This window comes from Chlorocebus sabaeus, chromosome 1 (assembly GCF_047675955.1).
Source record: "Chlorocebus sabaeus isolate Y175 chromosome 1, mChlSab1.0.hap1, whole genome shotgun sequence".
Lineage (NCBI taxonomy): Eukaryota > Metazoa > Chordata > Mammalia > Primates > Cercopithecidae > Chlorocebus > Chlorocebus sabaeus.
In genome coordinates this window covers 96,582,679-96,609,403 of record NC_132904.1, presented here as the reverse complement: position 1 = coordinate 96,609,403, position 26,725 = coordinate 96,582,679, and the positions used below count along the sequence as shown (strand labels likewise).

The following is a 26,725-nucleotide window of genomic DNA, read 5'->3' as shown; positions in this document are numbered from 1 at the left end:
TGATATTTTTCTGGAGTTATTCTGGCAAGTTTTACCTTCAGTTTTGTTTTTAAAGTGAGGTGCCTTTTTTTGGTACAGTAGTTGAGCTTGTGAAATATAATCAGCAGGTGATGCTTTTATTTGCATTCCGTTTACAAAGGGAAAGAAGGATTCATATAGTAGAAAGGATTGAGGTTATAGACACATGAGATCAAGGTTAAAAATAGCCCAGGTCATAAGAACAATCCCTTTACTATATTGATCCAATGAGGAGTTTGTCATTTTCACTCACTTCCCAAAAAACTAACACAAATTGAAAACTGCCTTGTGACTAGATTCTAGATAAAATTATTGGTCAGACAATATACTTCAGTATCAGAAGAAAGTTAGTATAAAAGACAAAAAATTGAGCATGTGCAAATTAAGGTAACCTTAAGTCAAGAGCATATTTCAAAAACAAATTTTAACTTTAAAATGTTAAACAACCAGACGTCTTATCTACTTAATGCCAAGCAAATCATTGAAAAAAAAATCTTAGTTGGCAGTGCTTTGTCTATCAACAAAGATGCCAAGTAATTTTAGGTGATATCTAAAAGTCAGATACAAATGGAAATAAGTCTATGATAATCATCGATAGTTTCATAAAAATTTATAGGATTGAAAACATTTTAAAGAAACACTACATTACCAAAAAATGTAATGAGGAAATTAAAATAAAAAATGCTTATATATTTGTTATGTTTCTCACTCAAAATATATTAAAATAGATGACTGCTATATCCCAGACATTGAGCTAAATTCTCAGTTAATCCCGATAACATTCATCCTTAACACAAACACGTCCTATATTATGAATCAGAAATAGGAAAAGACTTTCAATAAGACTAAAGAAGCCTAGTTTGTCCTATGTGAAATCTTGCTAAAATTACAATAGAACAGGTTAAAAACTCCCAACAGTACCTGAGATGAGAGGGGTACTCCATTCTTCAGCCAACGATATGTGGGTCTGGGTTTTCCAGTAGCCTTACATTCCCATCGGAGAGGGCTCCCACTGTCTAACTGAGTATCATTCAGTTTTTCTACCCAGTGTGGGTAGGCTGTAAGTATGTAAGCAGTAAACAAGGATGATTTCATTTCTCAAACACCTTACCACGTTAAAAATTTACATGGAAAAATTCAATGTATTTTTTTAAAGCAAATTATTCAACCATAGGTATTTTGAAGAAGAATGGCATTACACTACACACAAAATTCTATTTCCTGTACCCCCCAAAATAGTAGTGAAGATATTTTGATAATATAAAATGCTATTGTAACTATGTAAAGTCGTCTTTTTTTTTTTTTTTTTTTTTTTTTTTTGGACTTCAAGTGGTTTAGTTATCCCCAAGGCACCCGAACCAGTTTAATAGGAAGTCAGGTATTAGAGTCATTGCTCTTTCTACAGCATTAGCACAGGTAGAAATATACAGTGTAACTGTGTAACTACTCAACTTGTTTCTGTCTCTCTCTCCATATATATAACACCTGAATGACTTTGGAAAAATGATTTGTGAATCCAGATTTTACTGTAAAATTTTTCTTAATTTATATTCTTGCAATATAATTTTTTTATGTTTGCAAAAATGTTAGAGGAAACTTTATTTTATTAAGAATGAGATACTGTTGTAATTATATGAAATCTTAAAATACAAGTTAAAGTTCGTTTCCACTGCTGGCCAATTTTTAAGGAAAATAGTTGAATAAAGCTGACTCTCTACAAATATTCTGTTTTAAACAAAGAAATACATATAAAAATATTGCACTGAATTTATTATTTCTAACAAAATTTTTGGCAAAAACTATAAAATTTTATATGTACTACTGAGGGCTTTTATCATTCATTCATTTATATGTTCATTCAGATATGCTACATAGTCCTTGTTCGATCTTAGAGGCTATTAAGAATATAGAAACAAAGAGGTTCCACACTTAAAGAGTTTTTGCTGTGGTAGAGGTGGTCTAACGTCATTGTCAAGGAAAAGGAGAGCATATGAAAAAAGATGTGTTAAACAACTGCACATTGGACCCGGGACAGTGGCTCATGCCTGTAATATCAGGAATTTGAGAGGCCAAGGCAGAGGGATTACTTTAGCCTGGGAATTCGAGACCAGCCTAGGCAACATGGGGAGGCGTTGTCTCTACTAACAATAAAAAACATTATCCAGGTGTGGTGGTGCACGCCTGTGGGTCCAGCTCCTTGGAAGTTTGAGGCAGGAGGACTGTTTGATCATGGGAGGTTGAAGCTGCACTGAGCCATGGTCATGCTACTGCATTCCGGTTTGGGTGACAGAGTGAGAACCTGTCTCAAAAAAGAAAAATAAAAAATAAAGAAAACTACACAGGCATGTCAGAATAGTGGGTATAAAGGAGTAGCAGATGTCCCAAACCAAAGCCAGTTTAGAAGGGAGGAGAAAGAGCAAGAAAGAACTCACATTTATTAAATGCTAGTCCTAGCCATTACCATGGCCTAGACACTGAGCTAAATTCTCAATCCCTGTAACATTCATCCTTAAAACAAGCATGTCCTATTTTATGAATCAGATAACCTTTGACTCAAAGAGATTAAAGACATTTACCCAAGGTCACAAAGTTAGTTACTTGTTTCTAAGTGGGAATTTCGCTTTTCTTAGCTTATTGGTCTTCTAGCCAATATAGTCTGGACTTTAGAAGCCCCACTTTGGCATAGCATAGTCAGGATTTGTAGACCTTGGAATACATTCTGTGATTCAGCTTCTAAGCCTGCAAGCTATCATTCAAAAATCTTACCCCGGTGAGTTTCAGATATTGATCATGATTTTTGTACCTGTCTTCTGAAATCATCTCTTTGTAGTTATGTGTCATATATGCTAAAATGCTGACAGGAGTGGTGAGATACACCAGCAATATTAAACTCTACTTTTACGTCTGGGTTTTCTGTAAACTTTGCTAATCTGTCAGAATACTTTATACTATGCACGACTCCTGTAAGCCAAATAAATTGGTTTGTTATCTCCCAAGCACACATTGTATTTTATTTAAACTGTTCACTCTACATAGAATGTTATACTTCTATTCTCTGTCTCTTTTAATTCTACTCATGATTCAGTATTTATTCTAAATTAAGTAAGATGTATTAATCACAGCCTCAAAAAAGAGTCATGTGCACCTCCTCTGGACACCTGTAGTTCTTATTCGTTTGGAAAATATTCCTGTAGTAGCTTGTTACCTCTCTTCTGTTGCTGACTTAAATTGTTATTAAATATTTTAGTTGGTTTGAGTTTGACACTCAGCGAGACAGTGAGATCATTAAGAGCAGAGATGATTCTAAACACAGTTTTAGACGAAACAGTGTCCTACATATAATAACTGATTGTACTTGTTTGACTTATTGATCTATCTCTAAATGTACCATGACTGTGAGCCTTTAAAATAAATTCAAAGGAGACTTTTAAAAGTTATAGAAAAGAAGAGCTAGGAAAGAAAGAACTGTTAAAATATTCAAATAAAAACAGATTTGACATCTGAGAAAACAATCCATTAGAAATTGGAAGAAAAAATGTTTCTTCAAACATATTTTGGAATACTCTGTAAAGTGGCCTAATTTAGAGTCCTGATTCCAAAACAATTTTTTCATAGGAATCAAACATATGATTAATGACATTAATATAAACATGAATTAATTTTTTCTTTCCTTTCTTTAGATTTTGTTTTGGATACCATTATAGGTAAAATGCTTACTCTGAAGATACGAATATAAATGTGCCATCATATCTGTTTGCTATCAGCTCAAATTCTAGTGGGTGAAAGGCCATTAAAATGTTATTCAAATTAGTTCTACCAAGAATTCTACAAGTAAAAGTGGCCTGTTACACTGCCCTCAGAACTGTAAAAATGCTATCAATATGTCAATTATTGGCAGATAAGAGATGTCGTTTCATATTTTATTGCTTTGAACACTGTACTTTGTGTGTGTCTTTTGTACCAAGCTATGTTGTTATGTATGAGATCTATACATCTGTAACTTTATCTCTATCTATGATGCATAATAGCAAAAAAAAAAAAATATTCCTGAAATGGTATAACTTGGTGATGTCACCTGGCTGCTTGAGATGCCATATGCAGTTAGTATATGTAGTCTGCTTGTTAATTGACTTGATATAAAAGCTTTCAAGCAACTCCAAACAAATACACACACAAGCACACAAACACATAAACATACACACACAAACATGTACACAGACACACATACAAGCAGAATTTAGATTGTAGATTGTGTTACAGTGAAGTTAAGATCTATATTAGAAAAATAAATTTAAGCCATCATTGAATAAACATTAATTAACATGAAGGCTATGGGAATTTATGAATTGTTGTCCTTCATAAAATACCTGGAAAATGTAGGTTATGTTCAATACTAGATCAGCTTGACTTCTACAATAGATTTTGTTTTTGCATTGTAAGGTATTTTACAAACCACTAGGTCTATACTATGTGGACCAAGGCAAAAACATTATGTGAAAGGGCAGTGGTAAAATTTTAAAAATAAAACATTAAAGACTGGATTAAGGCCTGAAATAATATGTCTTAGGCTGTAATCTGAAAAAGACAGTACAGTACTTGCAAGATTCTTACAAAAACAACAAAATTACTGGTAACATAAAATCAGAAATATAAAAGGTTACATTTAAACTTTTTTGTTGTTGTTGTTGAGATTGAAAGTTACTAAAGGGCACTGGCTTTGGCTTCTGAATAATAACATGGGGTGAGCAGACACCAAGACGTGGTCTGCATTATGGAGAGTCTTTCATCTATCTGGGAAAGAAAAATCACAGGTTGGGTCACATTTAAAAGAAACCTAATAACTTTAAAATCTAGCTTTTGTCAAGTCACCTATTTTAGGATGTGGAAAACTGAAGAGGCATATGGCACTTTAAACCCAGGAGCTGTTAAAGTCTCACCAGATGCACCGTACTTATGTAATACATTTGAGCTTCAGATCAGTCTCCGGGTTACATTTTATAGAACGCTAAGCAGATGTGCATAAAGAAAACTCTTGCTTATTATCTCTTGTCATTAGAAATTCTGTAACTCTCTACTGATGAATGCTAAGTGTTATTGGCTTCGTTTGTTGCTTCTGTACTGTTATGTATTGAGAAGTCAACATATTTTATCTGCATAGATCACTTTCAATATTACGACTCTCAGCTGTGGGCCAATGAGACGTAATGTGTTATATTGGAGAGATTATACGGTTGGGGGTGAATATGGGTTCAAATTCTAGTGCTACCCTGCCCTTGCTCTATTATGTGGCTGAGAATGAGTTATTTAACTGTAATGAGTCTCAGTTGTAATCTGTAGATAGTAATTCCTATTTAAATGAGCTACTTTGATGACAGAAGATAATATATATTGGTTACTTTCCTCCCAGTCCATTGCCCATGTGTAATGTTCAACTTCATTTTCTAGCAACTGTGAATATACATATGGCATCACTTTCATAATAACAGTAGAATTCAAGGCAAGAATTTTCTCTCTATACAATGGGATTGAAAACTGTCTTTAGGTATGAAATTATTAATCAGGAATCTACAAGTTTATATTGTTTCCTAGAGCAAATCTTTGATATATTTTAATAGCTAAAACATCTTTAAAGATCAGACCTAACATACTTAAACAGTGTTTTGAAGAAAAGAAAAAAGAATAAAAATGAATGGCAAGGATTTTAATACATCATACAGTTTTCTCTAACAGTAATAAAATGTTAAGTAAGTATATAGTAAGTAGAAATTATCTGCTCTCGATGCCATTCTCATCTCATGCCTTAGTTAAGGTTCTCAATGTCTCACTGAGAAGTAGCAAGCTATCCTTGGGGATAGAGGCAGGAGCTGAATTCTCATGTCACTGCCAGTTTCAGTTGGATTTTGGTTCTACTATTTGTTATTAATGGATCCTGGGGTAATAAATCCTTAATATTTTGAGGCCTAGTTTCTCATCTGTCAAATGGGAATCCTAATACCTAAGGGTTATTGTGAGGTAATGTATGTAAAGCACCTTGTAGTAGTGTCTAGAAGATAAGCTCTTGGTAATCTTTAGTTCCCTTCATTAGTTCCTTAGTCTTTGCTGACTCTTATCTATTTTTCATAGTGGACATTGTAAAATGATGTGCATACCTAAGGCACTAATCTTTATAACAGTATAGAATCATAATAAAAATTATCCACTGTGTGCTGAACAGAATTCATAGGGCCAGATGAAAAAAAAAAGACTGTTTTGAAAGAGCTTACAATCAAATTGCATATGATAGAAGCCATTAACATTTGTGAGGATACTGTTCAGAGATTTTATGAAGATAGGGAAATCTATAATACCACTCTACACTGAAAATGAAACTATTCCTTTACTGGATATTTAGTACAGTACAACTTACTTTTCTTTTAAGCATTCTGGTTAAAGGAATATTTTAATACTGATACAATTCCAGGTTAAATAGTATATATAAACTGTGTAGAGATCATAGTGACTGTCTTTATAGAGTGACAAATTACTAGTTGGTGAAGCACATGATACACATTTAAACTCACAGATCACACATCTTTATATAATGAGATTTCTGTTTACATAAAGTATTTCCCGTTTTCAGAACTCCTTATAATATAAAACTGCTTAAATGATGTTTGTCCTTCCTGCCTCCATCTTTTCCCCTTCAATTACCCCTTCCCTCCTTATTTGGTCCATTTCTTTTGTCATTTTGTCATTTTTCTTTTATTTTTAATTGAGAGCTTTACCAAGTAAGAGTTCAACTTGTATTAGAAGTATAAAAACAAAATTTTCTATGATGAGTTAACACCACATCTTTTTGATCAATCGTCAGAAACTAGAGAGGACAGAAATAACCAAAGAAATGGCTTAACCCATGAAAATCCTATTATCAAGAAAGACATACCAAGTAGAATATTTATGCAGTTTATGCTAAGGTTCAAATTATTTCCAAAATTTAGTATTTTAATTTCACCAAGTTTTATTTCTTTTTTATGAGTATTATTTTTAAGACCTATTTTTGTTATATTAGACATATAAGTGTATTTTAATTTTAATTTATTTAACTACCATGGACTTCTTTATGTTGTCATTTGTTGTTTTATGTTTACAATGTAGATACTGAATTAAAAACAGTAAGATATGTGGCTTAAATTTATGTGTACCGTCTATATAGCACTTTTATAATGCTTTGACCAAGAAAAGGGACTAGAAATGCTGCCTTAGATCCCTGGTTCATTTTTTTGAGACTAATAGCTAAGCATAAGTATTCCTGCAGTTGCACTTTGAAAAACAATGTGCTACAGGAAAGACCATATGTTTTCAGTACTCCATGAATATTGACCGTTTGGATAAAAAGGGTAGCCTGTACTTCTAACACATAGAGCCCCCATTACAGAGCTTCCTACAGTAATTCATTCTATTGAGAGAATATTCTAAATATAAACCAAGGAGACAGTGAAACATCCATTCATCAGGCTATCCATATCTACTGCCAGTCAGGTGGAAATGATGGCCAAGATCCTATCTACATTTTACAGAGTTTGAAGGGGAGGAAAGCCCTCAGGTCAACCATGACAGTTTTAAAAGTACAAAAGTTGAATGAATACATGATAACCGAGATACTTTTATTTTTTATTTGTAATACTTTTTGAGACATGGTCTAACCCAGGCTGGAATACAGAGGTACCATCATGGCTCACTGCAGCGTTGACTTTCTGGGTTCAGGTGATTCTCCCACTTCAGCCTGCTGAGCATTTGGGACTACAGGAGTGTACCACCATGCTCAGATAATTTTTTTGTAGTTTTTGTTTTAGAGACAGGTTCAGCTGCCACGGCCTCCCAAAGTGCTACAATTTCAGGTCTGAGCCACTGCACCTAGTTACCAAGATACTTTTAGAAGTGAAATAGGACACTCTTCATAATTGTCCTAGGGCAACAGATGTAAAATGAAATTTTCTAGGGCAAAGCAAGGTGTATGGCCTCCTGATGGAGCCTGGTAGAAAGCTACCCTAAACGTGGGCTAAAGAAAGAGTTCACATGCTTTCAAGATGTATTTCCCACCTGTCACAAATATATGCCAAGTAGCTAGCCGGCCCAGTTTCTCTTTCTAAGGAACAATCTAGATTTTTTTTTTTTCCTATTCAAAGTGATGCATGCTTTGAATAGGTTTGTCTTTACCCAGCTGGCCTACAGTGCATGACAAGGACACCCCAGATTGTTTAAGTAGCACTTTCTCACTAGAACGTACAACAGTAATATGGAGTGAAAGCAATTTTTTTAAAAAAAATTTCTGGAAACAGTCATCATTACCTATGAATTAAGTAGCTGGGGTTAAGGGAGAAGTAGAGTTATGCTATGTAGGGGCCTCAGTCCCTAGAACATACAATCTAATTCTATTTAGGTGTGGGCCAGTTTTTAGAACACAGAAAATTGGTACTTTCCTCTGATAGCCTTCAGCATGCTTTACATTATTTGTGATTTTCAGTAGTAAAGTTCTGGTTGAACACTTGTCTTTCAGTATCAGATTTTTATCTCTACAGAGGGATGGTAATACTTCAAACTGTTGCCATGAGAATAAAATGACTGTGTATTTTAATGTTAATCTTTGCTCCACTGGTGTAGAAAAAACTTTTTTTTCTATGGCTAGGGAGAGTTGTCTTAACGATTTGTTTTAGGAATTACGAACAGTTACAAACTTTGTGAATTTCATCCAAATACAATATTCATGGCCTAAAAACAATCAAACCACTGCTAATATTTCAATCTTAGAAACATTTAAATGTCTATGTTCTTTTCTTCCAGATGCTCTCCCCTGTTTAGCCCTTAAGATACTGATCCTCTCTAAAGCTTTCCCCGACTCCTCTGAGTAGAATGCAGTAGACTCTGCATTCCCACAGTCGTCTTCACATGCCTTTATCACTGCACATAGAATGCTCCACTCTAATGTGGGGTTTGCTTTTCATTTAGTCCAGTGGATCACGAGTTACTTCAAGGCTCTATCGCTAGCATATAGAGCAGCAAGAGGCACTTAACAAACATTAACCATATCAATGAATAAATGGATAAAATGTTCAATGCATAATCAATTTGGTTAGAGTGCTAAATTCCTAAAGGAGTTGTTAAAGATGAAGAAAGACTGGTTGAATTCAGATATTAATATTTTAAAGTACTCTTTAGGAGTTCCTGTAAAGGGCATTAAGCTTTTAGAACTGATCTTGAGATATAGGGACAGTCATGGTTTCCTGGAGGAAGCAGCCAACATGAAATTTGGATAACTATATATTCAAAGCATCTGTATTTGCCTATATCAATGCTCTAGCCTAATGCTTCTATTTTTAGTGTCCTCATCTGGAAAATGAGAATACCCTAACTTACCCATTGTATATATTGTAAATCAAATATGAAAAGTGCAAACAACTTAGAACTTTAGAAGTAAAGATGAGATTGTAAAAATTTTTGAACCAGATATTCCTAATTCTTAGACACAACCTGGGTGACTGGCATTTTTGGACAATATAAACATTTACAGGCTGTAGGGGCTATTTATTATACAGATATATTAATTTAGGCCACAGGTCAGCAAACTTACTCTGAAAAACGCTCGATAGCAAATATTTTAGTCGTTGCAAGTCGGTTGGTCTCTGTCTCTATTTAATTCTGCATTGCCAGGCAAAAACTGACCTAGGTGATATGTAAACAAGTGGGTGTGACTTTGTTCCAACATCATTTACAAAAAACAGCACCTGGGCAGGATTTGGTTGATGGACACTAGATTGGAGCCTCTGATTCTGACCAAGTTCTAGAATAAGTTAATAAGTTTGGTAAGATTTTTAACATATCAGAGAATAGTGCTGGTGCCAGGGAAATAGCTCATTTTTAAGGACGTAAGTTCTGTATTCTGTACAAAGACACCGATAATTCCCCATTCATTTATAATGTAAATCATTTCTATGTGTAGGGTAATTTGACGTGATGCCTTACCATACAAAAGAAGTATGATTATAAATTATTACTTGGTTTTTATGCACCTAACAAACAATATTTATTTAAAGTTAATTTCCACTTTCAGTTTGACTTTTGGGACTACAGCAATCATGCTTTGCTGAAAACACTTACTGTATACTTGTAATTGTCCACGAAAGGAATTTTTTCCACGTGAGTTTTCAGCTCTGCACTCATAAATGCCTGCATCATCCAGCTGTACATTTGGTATTTCCAGCACTGCCTGAGATTTCCGCAGACGTGCCTTGCTAGGAATATAGCCATTAACCTTCATCCATGTGATTGTTGGAACGGGGCTACGATAGGGAACAAAAATACTGTTAATACGCTTTCCACTATTAGGAACATAGATTCTGTTATCTGGTAATTTAAGCACTTAATAGGCTGAGTGCAATAAAATGTAATCACAATTAAGGACCATGTGCTGGTAGATATATTTCACTTTCCATGTGAGTTGTCTGGTAAGTAGATTATAAAAAAAGTTTCCTTTTCTTTCATATTTCAGGAAAGCAATTCAAAGACAATACAAATTGTAACCAATTATGATTTATTTTTAAACACACTGTCAGCCAGGTGTGGTGGCTCACACCTGTAATCCCAGCACTTTGGGAGGCCAAGGCGGGCAGATCGCCTTAAGTCAGGTGTTTGAGACCAGCCTAGGCAACATGGTGAAACCCCATCTCTACTAAAAATACAAAAATTAGCCGGGCATGGTGGTGGGTGCCTATAATCCCAGCTACTCGAGAGGCTGAGGCAGGAGAATCACTTGAAACCAGAAAGCGGAGGTTGCAGTGAGGCGAGATTGCACCACTGCACTCCAGCCCGGGCAACAAAAGTGAAACTCCATCTCAAAAAAAAAAAAAAAAAAACACAAAAAACAAAAAAAATTGTTATGTTTTCGTTAATGACAAGAGTAACTTGACAGAATTACCAATATGTGCTTATTGCAATGAGTCAAACAAAAGGGTTATGAACTAAGTAAATTAAAAACTTGTCCTGCCTCCAACCCTGCAAATCTTATTTTTCTGGCCAAATAGCAAACACAATTTACACAGAATCTCTCGCTTCATCGCCATGAAGCATATGGTCACACATATAATAAGTTATTTCTGTTTTCTTATTTTTAAAATATAAATTTTGTATATTTGCTCTTTTATTAATTAAAGATCATATTCAATACATATTAGCCTGACTTATTCTGCTTAATAGTTGCATATTATTTCATTGTGTGGATGTACTAGCTTTAATCAACTGCCCCCTTGTAGGTAAACATTGAATGCAGTCAAGGTTTTTCTTTTTTTCTTATTTAAAAAAATTTTTTTTTTAAACAGAGTCTTGCTCTGTCGCCAAGGCTGGAGAGCAGCAGCACGATCTCAGCTCACTGCAACCTCTGCCTCTCAGAAGCGATTCTCCTGCCTCAGCTTCCCAAGTAGCTGGGATTACAGGTACACCGCTACCATGCCTTGTTAATTTTTGTTTTTTTAGTAGAGATGGTGTTTTACCATGTTGGCAAGTCTGGTTCCAAACTCCTGACTTCAAGTGATCTGCCACCTCAGCCTCCCAAAGTGCTGGGATTACAGTCATGAGCCACCACGCCCGGCCTGCTTTTTCTTTTTTTAATCATTAAAAATCAATGCTGCTATAAACAAGCTTGCACATATTTCATGTACTATTCTATTTTCTCTCGCAGTCTTTCACAAAAGTGGGACTGATGGATCAAAGGACATACACATTTTCCATTTTAATAAGTACTGCCAAATTGTTTTTCAATAATATACGAGCACTTTCCCTACCTATTGTTAATATCTGATACTGTTTCCCTATATCTTTGCCAGCATTGCATTTGATCAATCTGCTTAAAGTTTTGTTAGTATTTATAGGTTAAAAATGATATTTTATTGCTTAATATTTTCCTGAACCCTAAGGAGGTTGAACATCTTTTCATGATTTTATGGGTCATTTGCATCTGCATTTCTGTGAATTGTTTGCTTATGTTATTTTATTTTATTTTGCTTGCTTTTTTATTTGCTTATTTGTGCTAATTTCTTAGAGTTGTTTGTGTTTTAGGACCATCAAACTATTCTTCCCCAGTGTACTGTTAGCTTATTATGGTGCCTGTAATACAATCTTATCATTTTTGGGGAGAAGAAAACATGTCTATAGTTTCCTTCCTGACTTCTGATTTTATTTTTTCCAGTTTAGAAAATTATCTATAAACCTAAGTTTGTCAGTATTTTCTGAAGCATTTGGTAGCATCTTCTATTACTTTAAAATGTTTGGCTCTTTCATCCAACTGGACTATATTTGTTTATTGGTTTGAGATAGGGAATGTAACTGATTATTTCAACATCATTAAATAAGTACAACTCCTTTTCCCACAATATTTAAAATGTGACTTTGGTCATATAATTTGTTCCCACGTAGTTGAATCTGCTTTAGGCTTCTCAGTTCTGTTCCACTGATTTATTTAGTACTATATATATTTAATACACTTCATGCTTTGGACCCAGTCGACTTTTTCAGTTTGATTTCTCACTACTTCTTTCCAGATCTCCTGACCCAGAAACACATCCCTCTGTGTTTCCAATCATATCTGTTAAAATGCTACTCCTCCTCTGGGACCTGTCCTAAATGCCTCCCCTTCAGCAAAGTCCTAATTTGTGTAGCCAGCTAGAATTTTTTCTTTTAAATAACAAAATGCTTTGTGTATCTTACTTATGTCCCTTGTAACAATCTACCATAGATTATAACTGTTAAGTGTAAGATATTTTCCTATTATTTTCTCCTAAGGAATGATAGCAATGTTCTCCATTATAAATGATATTATGATAACCACCCTTATGTATATTTGAATACCTTTCTGCTTTATTCCTTAGGAATAAAACATAAAATTGAAGTTGCTAGATTAAGGAGTTGGCAATTTTTGCTTGCTGGTATAGGTGCATGTATTCAATGTCCAGAAAGGATGAACCCTGCATTTTGGAACATCCTTTACATCAGTGTGATATTCTTTTAACAGATGCTAGAATTTTTGCATATATTCAGAGGTGAGATTGTCTGTAGCTTATCAAGTTTATTTGTGAGCTTATTCATTGGTGAGTTCATGGTTTGTTTACAGACTGATTTGACAGATGCAGTATCATAATGATGAGTGATTTACTTGGTAAACAAGCCAGAATATTCCTATTTTCTGTATTCTGTATCAACTTAAATTGTAGGGAAATTATATTTGCCTTCAAACACTGATAGGATTCTCACAAAGTTACCTGGGTCTGCCACCATCAGTGGAGTTAGTTTTTTGACTGTGTTTTCCTTGACTGTATTGTTTAAATTTCTGCTTATGCCAATTTTGGCAATTCATATTTCACTAGAAAATCAACTATTTTATTCATAATGTCAATGTTTTAGCAGCAAGTTATGCAAATTGTAATTGTTTAGTTTAAAACAGTCTTAATCACAGGTAGTTACATATTCTAGTAGTTAAGTGTGGGTTCCGCAGCCAGATTGGCTATAGAGGTAACTCTGCAACTACAAGTCATTTAACATTTCATTTCTTTAGGTTCCTCAATTGTGACTTATGCTAGAAATATTACGATTTATGTCAGAGAGTAGTTGTGAATCTTGAAAGATTTAAACAGCCTGGCACAAAGTAAGCCCGCAAAAACCCCTGGTTTACAGTAATAAAATGATGGTCCTTGTGTATTCTTTATAATTTATATCGTATAAATATATGTTTTCTGTATTTTTGCCCACAGAAATAGCATTACATATTGGTTAGGAGCATGGACCTTTAGAGAAACCTGGGTTCTAATACGATTTGGATACAAAGATGCTATGTGACCTTGGGAAATTTGCCTAAGTTCTCTAAATTTTGTTTCTCATCTGTAAAATGAAGATATTTGTTTATTCCTCTAAAATGCAAATATCTTTAGGGCAGTGGAATTTTGTTTAGCAGTATGTCCCCAGTGCCTCACATCATGTTTGGTATATTGTTAATAAATGCTTATGAAATAAATGAACGATTGTCAAAATACTATTTTGAGGATTAAGTGAGAGAAATTCTTATGGATTACTTAGTGAAATACATGGCATACTGTAAGCACCCAATAAATGTTAGATATAATAAGTTTTAAATGATTGGCTATGTCAGAAGTTTGTCTATTTTATTGGTCTCTGAAATAAACATTTTAAGTTTTTATTAATTTTGTGTTTTTAATTCATGAGTGTCTATTTTTTAATTTACTAATTCTTCTTTTGCAACCAGTACATTTATACTACACTTTAACTTTTTGAGCTGAATGATCAGTATAATTATTATTCATGATTAATAACAAAATCATATAACTATCCTTTCTGCTGATAAGAAACATATAGCTACATATGATATGTGATGATACATAGAGTGATACACAGTTTCTACTTTCTTGAACCTGCTAAGTCAATCTTTGTAGTCACGTACAGAATTTTTAGTACAAGTTCCATGTTACTGGAAAAAAGTATATTTATAAGTTTAAAAATTATTTTTTATATAGCTTTTGTTAGTTGTCATTCAGATATTGTTTTCATGTTTTTAATAATTTCAGAACAGTTTACCTCCTATGGAATCCTTGTACACTAAAATAAAATAACCCATATCAATAGATGCAAAGTAGTCTGCTTGAAGCAGGATTGAGGGTCCTGGAGTTTGCTCACTCTTCCCCCTACTCCACAGAAAACTACTACTATACATCCTCTTTATTTTCATCCAGATTGATCAGTCGGACTGAGATAGGTGTGTTAATTTCCCCTTACTATCATTACTACCAGTATCTTCTTATATGTCTAAAAGTTTTATTTTGTGTTTTGATTTTCTCTCCGAAAATACATGTTCATGAAAGTTATTATTTTTAGAGTTTTAATTATATTTTACCAAGTACAACGACCGTATTTCTAATTTTTGCTTTAAATTATCTTTTTAAAAAACACTCCATTAACCTCATGCTCTTTGCCTATTTCTCCTATTATTTTTAGCTTTTTTTTTTCATAGTATGTCACTTTGTTTTAATCTAATTTCCTCTAAATGGCAAATGGTTATATTTAATTTTTGACTTAAAAACTATATTTGGTAATCTGTATATTTTAATAATGGAATTTTACTTTTTGATTTTATTGCTCCAATTTATTCAATTGTTCTTATTCAGTTATCCCAGAATCACAAAATACAGAACAACACATAACTTCATATTGAATGTTCACAACAATGAAACTTGGAGTAAAAATAATCGTGGATTAAAAATGATTAAGGCAGATGACAATAAAAGTAAATATGCAGATTAAAAATAAAACAGAAATTTAAAAACAAAAATATAATCATAAAAACGTAAAACTCAATGGCTGGGTTATACAACAAATTAAACATAGTTGAAGAGAATATTTCCAAAAGTGTTAGACAGATTAGAGCTTCATATACAGAATGAGGCACTGAGAGGAAGGGACACAGAAAACACATAAATACGGGCCTCAGTTAGTAGACGTGTTGTATAAAGCTGGAAGGTATAACGTAAGTCCAATCCAAGATAACAGATAGATATAGAGACAGAGAGAGAGAGAGATGAAAGCGCAAGAGCGAGAGAGGGAAGACTATGTAATATCTGAAAAATATTCAGCATGCCATTTTCCTAAAATGACGGACATGAATCCATAAACACAGGAAATACAATATATACAAAGCATGACTAAAACCACAAAACACCAATGACATATATTAAAAGTAGCCAGAGAGGGAGACAGGTAATTTACAAAATAACAATGATTAGCATGTCTACTGGCTTTTCAACAGCAGCAATGGAAGCAGGTAAAGATGTTGGAACTATTATGTTCAACATAGTGGAAAAGAGAGGAAAAGCATCTATAAACTAATAATTTTGTATCTTGTAAATTTTTCTTTAGGAGTGCAAAAGGAGATAAGGATATCAGATCTACAAAAACTGAACAAGTTTTTCACCAATAAACTATTACTAAAGGATATACACTTCAAGAAGGAGAATAATGACTCTAGAAAGAAAGTTTAAGATGCAAGAAGTGGTAAGAAAAAACAAAAATAATAGTAATAGCAACAGCAATAAAATAATGTGCATGTATAAAAAGAAACAGCACTAAAATGCTGACCCAAAAGAGTATGTAATTTAAGAAAAAGAAGTTATAAGTTAATGTATCCTAAAGTTCTTTCATTTTGAGGAGGAAGATGGTTAAGATATTGATGTGCTTTTAACTTTAGAAATAAATAGTGAAATTAATGATAAAATCATAAAATAGTAGAGAAGATGATTATAATTTTACAAACAAATCAGGCATATAGCAAAGCCTGGAAACCTCATCTGTTCATCTGTTCCCCAAATCCATTTTTTTTTTTTTTTTGATCTCCTGGACATACATTTACTTTTTTTTTTTTTTTTGGCTATGGCTATGATGATTTCTGGAAATCAAGTACAGTAGAATTGTTTTTAAAAATCTATAAATATCTACTCTTCTTCTGTTGGATAGTTTGAGATCAATACCCAGAGTAAATATGTAAGTAACAAGTTGAAAATAGCAGAACTGAGTTTCTAAATGACTGTGTAGAGGAAAGTACAAATTACCTCACCAATGCTAACTAATAACATTCTGTCAGATGTTACATGAATGAGATATAAATGTATACCTTGCTAAGCTCCAGACTTTCTAGGGTTTATTTTTTATACCTTCTAGCACTATCTTACTAACGTAGAATTTAGTACATAAAAATGGAAATGGGTAACTGACGTGACAAGACAGTAAATATTTGGAATTGCCAGAACAGTGGGGATGAAGATGGAAAGGAATGCATAGTGGAGAATGAGATCAAGTTTCATGCTATTCAGTGGTAAAACATTTTGTAAAACTGTCATCCTTGAGAGCTTGGAAAGGTAATCTGAAATGCTTCTAAATCTAGGAAAGGAGTTACAAGACAGAACTTAAAACATGTGTGTTGATTATTACTAGCTACGTTCATTGAATTATTAGAAGAAAGAGATGAGCTCAGGAAAATACTGGTTAGCTTTTTGGGAGAATAAATGAAAACAGAAAGAATGCAAAATGTGGGACCTTGGTCAGTATAGCGAATTAATTGAAAAACTGGTCTTAATTCTCCATCACTGCCTGTATTTAAATCCTCTGCTGGGTAACTTTGCACATCGTACCATTAGAAGATGGAGTCTGGTAACCCATGCTTTGAGTATGACTTGCCTTATGATTTGCTTTGGCCATTATATTGTAGCTTTAAGTCTTTTGTGCTGCTCTCTCTCTTGGACCCTTGCCTTTACCATGAGAACAATCAGGAAAATCAGGATACAGAACATTTGTATAAACCCCAGGTTCTTCCTCATATCTCTTCCCAATTATCTCACCCATGTCCCAGGCAATCAATGATCTGATGTTCATAATTTAGGAACACTTTCACCAGTTTTATGCTTTTATATAAATTCAATAATATAGTACACATTGAGCATGACTTCTGTCTCTCCGTATAAGACTTATCAGATTCATTTAAGTTGTTGTGCACTTCAGTAGTTAATTCCTTTTAATTGCTGAGGAGTATATCAATATATGGATATGCTACAATTTGTTTATCCAGACACCTGCTGACTGTTGGACATTTGGTTTTCAGTTTTAGGCTATTATGAATAAAACTTTGTACAAGTATTTTTGAACATACATTTTTAATTCTTTTGGGTAATTAAAAAGCATAGAAATTCTAGAATGTATGGTAAGTAAATGTTCAACTGTTTAAGTATTTACCAGACTATTTTTTCATTGTGCCTGTATAATTTAACATGTTTACTAGCAATGTATGAAATTTCCAGTTGTTCTACATCTTTGAAAATACTTGATATTATCAATCATTTAATTTTAGCCATTTTGTAGTAGTGTAGTGATACTAAAGTGTGGTTTCAATTTATATTACCTGATGCCTAACAACTTAGAGCTACTTTTGATGTTTTTATTAGCCATTGGCATATTCAAATCTTTGGTTCATTCTTATGTTGCATTTTTTCCTTCCCAGCATTAAATGTAATAATTATTAGTTCATACTGGATATAAGTTCTTTATCAAATATATACTGCACATATTTTCTTCCAATATGAGCTTGCCTTTTTATTTTCTTACTGTTGTGTTTTGACACAAGCAGGTTTCAATTTTGATGAAGTTCTTGTAATCCTCTTGTTGTATTCTTAGTGGTTTTTCATTTTCTGTCTTAAGAAGTATTTTCTGACTCCAGAAAGTAAAAAGTGAAGATATTTTTCTACGTATTTGTCTAGAATTTTCATAGATTTACATTTAGGACTATGATCCAATTTAAGTTTATTTTCTGTTCATGGTACAGGATACGGTTAAAGGGTCAATTTATGTAACACTGATATCCCCATGTTTCAGCACTACTTATTCAAAATATTACCATTTCCCTACTGAATTAATTGGCATTTTTTTTGATGGACCTTAGAAGGTGGGTAAATTTCTGACCTTTCTTCTGTTGCATTAATCTATAAGCCTATCTTTATGCCAATGTCTCATTTTCTTGATTATCATTACTTTTAGAATAAATATTGAGTAAATCTTGAAATTAAGTAGTGTAAGTCTTCCAAGTTTGTTTCTTTTTCTACCTTTGGCTATTTCATTTGCTTTGAATTTCATGTAAGTTTCAGAAATAGCTTGCCAAATTTTACAAAAATAGAAGCAGGCTGGGATTTGACTGGATTATGTTTAAACCATATATCAATTGTGAGAGAACTGACTTCTGAACACTACTGAGTCTTGTATTCCATGAACATGGTATATCTTCCTATTTATTTCGGTATTCTTTCATTTATCTCATAAATGTTATATAAATTCTCAGTGTACGGGTCTTGTGCATATTTTGTTTACTTTATCCCTAAATATTAATTTTAGGGTTTTTGTAGTTGATTCCTGAAAGTATACCTACACATTTATGCCACTTGCAATCAGAGGCAGCTTTATTTCTTCCTTTTCCATCTCAAAGCCATAATTACATTTTTAATGCTTGACTATATTGTCCAGGTCTCCCATTAAGTGTGGAACAGAAGTGATGACAAAAGGACAGGGGAAATATTTTAGTCTTTTACCATTATGACGCCGAATATTGACGTTTTGTAGGTGTCTTTTGCCTAGATAAGAAAGTTTCCCTCTAATTCTACATATTTGATGGTTTCATTATGCATATTAGATTTTGTTATATGCATTTTCTGTATTTACTAAGATGAATGTAAGATTATTTTCTTTTATTCTACCTGTGTGACAAATTATATAAATTGATTTTTAATAGTTAAAACAATTTTACATTCCTGAGATAAATCTAAGCTGGTTGGGCATGTTATATAATTTCTTCTTTACATGTTTGATAGAATTCCTTAATGAAACTAACTGGGCCTCAATTGTTTTATAGTACAAAGGTTTTTAATTAAAAATTTAATTTCACTGATAGATATGGAAAAATTCATATTTTCTGTTTCTACTTGTGCCAGTTATAAGAATGATTTATTTTAAGGAGCTTCTTTATTTGACCTAGCTGTAAAATTAAATGTTGTCAATTAACATTGCCTTCCTGTACTTTAAATGTTTTAGGATAGAGATGTAGCGATGTTTTCTCTTTCATGATTGATACTGGTTATTTAAATTTTATCTCATGTTTTTGATGTTTATCAGTTTTATTAGTATTTTCTAAAAATTATATTTGAGTTTTACTTTTTCCCTATTACCGGTCCATTTTTAATTTTATTGATATCTACTACTTAATCTTTCTTTTATTCTATCTTTGATCTTAAATTGATTTCATTTTCCATTTGTTTAAGGTAGAAGTTCAGATAATTAAATTTTGAATTTTCCCTTTTAAAAGATAAAAATTTACTTGTAAGCATTGCTTTAACTATGCCACACACGTTGTGTTTTCATTATTATTCGGTTAAAAATATTTTCTACTTTCTTTTGTGATTTCTTCTTAATAATTTTGTTATTTAGATGTGTGTTTTGAATTTCTAAATATTTGGTGTTTTTTTAAGTATTCTTTTGTTTGATACATTAATTTTGTTGCAAGTAGAGAGCATACACTCTTCATTTTTATTCTTTTTTAGGAGTAAGACTTGTTTTATGTTTCAACACATTATTTATCTTGGTGAATATTCCATTTGCAGATAAGTATATTCTGTTGTTGGTTGGTAGAGTTCTTTAAATATCAATTAGGTCAAGTTGGTTAATAGCTGTGTTCATGTCTTCTGTACTTTAGTGATTTTCTGTCTTCTTGTTCTTCTTATAATTGATAAATTACTGGAGAAGAAGGTTATTTACTGATTTTCTGTCCTGCTGTTCTTGTAATTGATAAATTACTAGAGAAGAGTGTTAAAATCTCCAACTATTATTGTAAAATGTCAATTTTCTCTTAAGTACTGTCAGCTTTTGCTTCATACATTTTAAAGCTCTGTTACTAGGTCCATAAACATTTTGGATTTGAATGTCTTCTTGAGAAGTTAATCTTCTTCTTATTATAAAATGTTCATTCTTATCTTAGGCAATACTCTGTGCTACAGTATACTTTGATATTAAGATACTCTCTTCAACTTTCCTATGATGAGTATTTGCATGGTACATCTTTTTCATCTTTCTGCTTTTAACAAATATATCTTCCTATATAAAAAAAAATCATTTTTAAAGTTGCTTTCTTGCAGATAGTATAAGGTCTTGTTTTCAATCCAGTCTGACAATGTTTGTCTTTTATTTAGTTTGTGAATTTACATTTAATATAATTACCTGTGGTTGGGTTTAAGTCTAGTATTATAATATACATTTTCTGTCTATCCCATCAGTTTTCATATTTTTTTCTCTTGTCTTATTTTTATCAGTTTTTAGTATTTCATTTTAGTCTTATATTAGCTTATTTAATACAGCCTTTTGTTTCTCGTGCTATGTATTTGCTTATTTTAAGGTTTGCAATATGTATCTGACAATATTATGCTTACAAGTTCTCCCTCCTACCCCTTGTGCCATTCTTTCATATACATTATTTCGACATACTTTATAAACCCTCTAACACATTATTATATATTTTTCTTTACAAAACAAGTGGAAATAGAAAATTGTGGAAATTAAAAACAGCAAATATACTTTATATGTATACATATATTTTAAAAAACATTTCTTGCTCTTTTTTTGTGGAGTTTTAAAACTTATATATTTACAAATGTATCAATTAATTTTTGTAGGGTGTATAAGAAATTAGTAACAGTGGTCACTTCCAAGGAGGGCAAATGCATTGTAGGGAGAAGGCTGACTCTCTCATTCTATACTATTTTGTACCTTTTTAATTTTATGATATAAATATATTACCAACCAAATAAGACATTTAAAAAAAAGTAAAAGTAAATAAAACAGTATTACATTTCCTGCAATCTAAATAATTTTCCTTAACATTTTTTGTGCTGTTGTCTCCTGCAACAAATTATTTTAGCTAAAAATGTCTTTATTTTTAAAAGAATAAATGTATTTAATTTTTGGAAGAATATTTTCACTAGATACATAACTCCAAGTGAATTATTTAAGATTCTCTTTTTATTAGTGCTTTTCATCAATTATATTATGTTGTATCTTCCGATGTTTTTCTTTGTTTTTATCCTGTTTGTATTTCATTGAGCTTTGGAGATCCACAGGGTTAAGTTTTACAACAACATATATTTTTATATTCTTCAAAATATTTTTGGTGTATTCCTCTCTTCTGAGACTAAACCTTGATATATGTTACATAACTAATTGTTCCATAAAGCAGTAGCCATAATTTCATTTTATTTCTCTTTATATACTATATTTTACAGTTTGTAACGCTCTATGTTCAAATTCATTGATCTTTTCTTCCGCAGTGTCTAATCCACTATAAATCCAATCTAGTAAATTTTTTCACTTTTTTTTTTAATTCTAAAACTTTCATAAAGGTAACTCCTATTTCTCTCTTGATTATATTGATGTTTTCTTTTAAACGACTGTATTAGAATTCTCCAGGGAAACAGAACCAACAAGAGATAGATTTATACATATATATATGTATTATGGGAATTGGCTCACACAGTTATAGAGGTCGAGAAGTCCCACAATATGCTGTCTTCAAACTGAAGAACCAGGAAAGGTTTCGATGTAATCCAGCCTGAGTCCAAAGACGAACCAGGTGATCTGATGATGCAACTTTATTTGAAGTTGAAAGTTTGAGAAATTGGGGGCCACTGATGTAAGCCCCCAAGTCTAAAGTCCAAGAAACTTTAGTTCTAAAGTCTGATGGTAGGAGAAGATGGATGTCCCAGCTCCAGAACAGAGTGCACATTCTTTTTAATTAATTTATTTATTTATTTATTTTGAGACCAAATCTCTCTCTGTCACCCAGGCTGGAATGCAGTGGCACGATCTCGGCTCACTGCAAGCTCTGCCTCCGGGGTTCACGCCATTCTCCTGCCACAGCCTCCAGTAGCTGGGACTACAGCGCCCACCACCGTGTCCAGCTAATTTTTTGTATTTTTAGTAAAGACAGGGTTTCACTGTGTTAGCCAGGATGGTCTCAATCTCCTGATCTCGTGACCCACCCTCTTCAGCCTCCCAAAGTGCTGGAATTACAGGTGTAATTACAGGTGTGAGACACTGCACCCAGCCTCTTTTTTCTTTTTAAAAATTCTGTGTCCTCACTGGATTAGATAATGTCCTGTCATGCTGATGAGGGTAAACCTTCCTTATGAAATCTACTGATTCAAGTGCCAATCTCTTCTAGAAACACTGTCACAGAGAAACCCAAAAATCATGCTTTACAAACTATTTGGGTATCCCTTATTCCAATCAAGTTGACATCTAAAATTAACTATCACAATGATAAAACATATTAAGAGCTGCCACAAAAATACTTTTTTTGTTGTTTATTCCATCATTTCTGGTATTTCTGGGAATGTTTTATTGACTGATTTATCTCCTGTTTATAGTCCATATATGCTTTTTGTTGTAATTTCTTCACATTTCCAGCAATTTTTGTTAGGGGCTTCACATTATCAGGTCTCTGAATTTTGTTTTTGTCCTTTAATCATTGGCAATTTTTTTTCTTGCATGCAGCTAATTTACTTGTGGTTTAGTTTAATTCTTGTGAAACTTGTTTGTAATCTTTTTTAGGGTGAGTTCAGAGTAGTCTTTATTTTAGAGCTAGATTACTCCTACTCCTACTCCTATGGCCTGGTCTTTTTTTCACTCTCTACCAAATGAACCATGTATTCAAAGAAGTTTTATTTGTTTAACTGGAGTTTGAAGATTTCCCAACTCAGTTTAATATCTGGTTTTTTGTTTGTTGGTTTTTCAGGTTTTCTGCGTTTTTGTTTTTGTTTTTCCTTCTCTACTAGTTTTTCTTAGTTTTTCACCTTGTGCATTCAGAGCTTAGTATTTGTTCATAAACTCAATGAGATCCCAATGCAGATGTCTGGAAGTTGTTCTTTGTGTAATTCCTCTATTCCTGTTACCTACCCTATTAATTTCAGTCACCTCAGCTTCGTTGATCTCCCTCTCTGTCCTTTCAGCTCTGTGAAACTTGTGATCATCTTGGGTTTCTCCTTTCTGGGTCAGTTTCTGATAAAAAAAAAATTCCTCAAAGAACACTAGGATAATGGTTAACTTCACTGTTTTTTATTCTCTGAGGGATCACATTCCTGCAATGCCTGTTATCTAATATATGAGAAAAACTGTTCCATATATTTTATTCAGTTTTTTAGTAGTCTACAGTTGAGGCCTAATATGGTACAAATTACCCAGCCATGTTTATTAGTGGCAGTCCAAAATTGTTTTAATAGGGGAAAAATTAATCTGATAACAATCCAAAATCTAATAATAGAATAATGAATACAAATGTTCTATATGTTTACACATTAGATGATTTTTTATTAGATAAAATAAATAAATTACAATTACCTTGAACACTATAGAGAAATCTTAAAAACAAAGATTGAAGAAAAAAAGCAAATCACAAATGACTATGTATGCCATAATGCAATCTCAGCAATGTCAAAAAATGAAGCAAAAATAAAGAATATACATTAAAATATATATCCATGCATCATAACATAATTGTCTTAAATCACAAAGATGTGGAACACATATTTCAGGATGTTGGTTCCCTCTTGAGAGAAGACAGGCAGATGGGATTGGAGAATATCATGCAGTGAGCTTCAAAATTATTGTTACTCTTGGTACTGTTTTAGTTCTCCAGTTGGTTACTGTATTCGTAATTGTTTTTTCTATTAATCAGATATTATATCAAAATAGTATAGACCAAAAGTGTTTGATGTCTTTATTCATTGCTCAGGTATCCTCAGAGATAGCTGTCATCCTTGTTCAAGTATCAGTTTTGATGGGTGAATAAATCTTATTTTAACATTTAAATTTCTTTCAAAATTCATTTTGTCATCATCAGACTTTATAATTACCATTTGTTTGTGTGATGGCATCTCTAGTAGATTTCTAGCAGAACTCTTTTTAAAAAAAAAACAATAAATGTATATCTGAAAGAATTTAGGTAGTCACTTGTGTTTTCCCACTGACCAATGGTTTCTAGTCTCATTTTGGAGGGAAAATGACTTCTTTTTGTCAGCCCTACATTTTTGCCAGTTGTTTATGCATAAATAGTTAAAGCAGTAGAGGAGTCCCACTGAAAAGAAAACTTAATTCTTTCATATGAGGATAACTACTTCTTGATATTACTTTCTTAAATCTAGATTTTTATATTTTCTTCATGGTAAAAGACAAAATTACTGACTTTTTCTTTTTTCTTCTATCTCTGGTCTTTGGGTCATTTCTACCTTAGTTTGTGATTTGGGGTCCACAATGCATAATTATAGTTGGCCCGTAAGTATTTACCTAAGAACATACAACCTTAAACCACTGTGACTAAAGTTAAAATTACTATTGTCCATTTACCTACATTCTTAATGTCTTATTTTTTGTGGTATATCCATTGACTTCCTGGCTTCTGCCTAACAATTTTAAGCTACTTTACTTACTTGGCTGCAATAAAGTCTTAATTTCTTTGCATTGTCTCATTCAATTGCCTAGAGAAAGGAATCCAGTACGAATAGAAAAAAAAAAAAAAAAAAGTAATATGGAACACAAGGCTTTCGGTTATGGGTAAGTAGATACACAATGTGAGATTATAGTTGGCATGATAAAAGACTTCTGGCAGTAGGAGAGAAAACTGCATTTTGATGGCCTAAGAAAAAAGGAGACCTAATAGTAAGGGAAAACTAAAGAAAACAAAACAAACAAACAAACAAAACACTCTGAAGATTTCAGTAATGAGAGAGATTATGTAGTCAATTGTCAGGGTGAGCAATCTCATTATGTCTAGTAAATCCTCAATATAACTTTTCTGAGTTCTCATTATAGTATAATACAGGTCTCCATATCTGTATTAAAAATGAAGATCAATGAAATGAAATAATCAACAGAGTGAATAGACAACATGAAAAATGGGATAAAATATTTGCAAACTATGCATCTGACAGAGGGCCGATATCCAGAATACACAATGAACTTAAACAAGTCAACAACAACAAAAAATTCCAAAATAGGCCCCTTAAAAAGTGAGTGAAGAAATCAATAGACATTTTTCAAAAACAAGACACAAAAATGGCCAAAAGCATGTGAAAGAACCGTCAACATCACTAGGCATCAGATCAATGCGAATTAAAACCACAATGATATATTATCTTACTATAGTCAAAAAGGCTATTAAAAATCTTCCCCCCACCAAAAAAAAAAAAATAATAAGATGTTAGCAAAGTTGAGAGAAAAGGGAATGCTTATACACAGTTGGTAGAAATGTAAATTAGCACATTCTCTATCGAAAACAGTATGGAGTTTTCTCAAATAACTAAAAATAGAACTATCATTCAATTCACCAATTTCATCACTGGGTATCTACCTAAAGGAAAATAAATTACTATATTAAAAATATACCTGCACTCATGTGTTTATCACAGGACTACTGACAATAACAAATATATGGAATCAATCTAAGTATCCATTAATGACTAATTGGAAATTAAAGAAAATATATACACACACACATGATATATGTGTACATACACATGTACGTGTATGTATGTGTGTGTGTGTATATATATACACTGTGGAATAATATACACCAGAGACTTTGAAAGTGGGAGGGTGGGAGTGGCTGAGAAAGGTGAGGGATAAGAAATTACCTAATGGGTACGACGTACATTATTCAGGTGATGGTTACACTAAACACTCACACTTCACCACTATACAATATATACATGTAACAAAACTGCACTTGTACCCCTTGAATTTATACAAAAATAAAAAATAAAGTGAATGCTGTCGTAACTCAAGGATTTTATGACCTAATTAGAAATACAACAAACTGAATCAAATGATCCAAATACAGGAGAGAGTATTAAGAGAACATAGTCAAGAAGACTATTTATGTTAGACAGGAAGGTGAGGGAATGTAGCACAGAAAAGATGACATGTGAGGTGAGCCTTGAAGGATGAAGGCAATTTTTGCAGGAGGCAAAAGAATGTTCCTGGCAGGAAAATCCACGTACATGAACATGCAGAACAGTATGAGATAGCAAGGCAAATGAGTAGA

General features: G+C 32.7%; 1 protein-coding gene across 1 annotated transcript in view; it reads right to left on the bottom strand.

Moving 5' to 3' along the window:
* The window catches only part of CNTN5 (contactin 5), a 1,322,079-nt gene that overhangs the window by 303,162 nt on the left and 992,192 nt on the right, over window positions 1-26,725 (bottom strand). The window contains exons 10-11 of the mRNA XM_038004871.2: window positions 10,153-10,334; window positions 940-1,076 (exon numbers count right to left, since the gene is read on the bottom strand). Of these exons, the coding sequence (XP_037860799.2) occupies window positions 940-1,076; window positions 10,153-10,334 (319 nt within the window). The remainder of the gene's footprint in view (window positions 1-939; window positions 1,077-10,152; window positions 10,335-26,725) is intronic.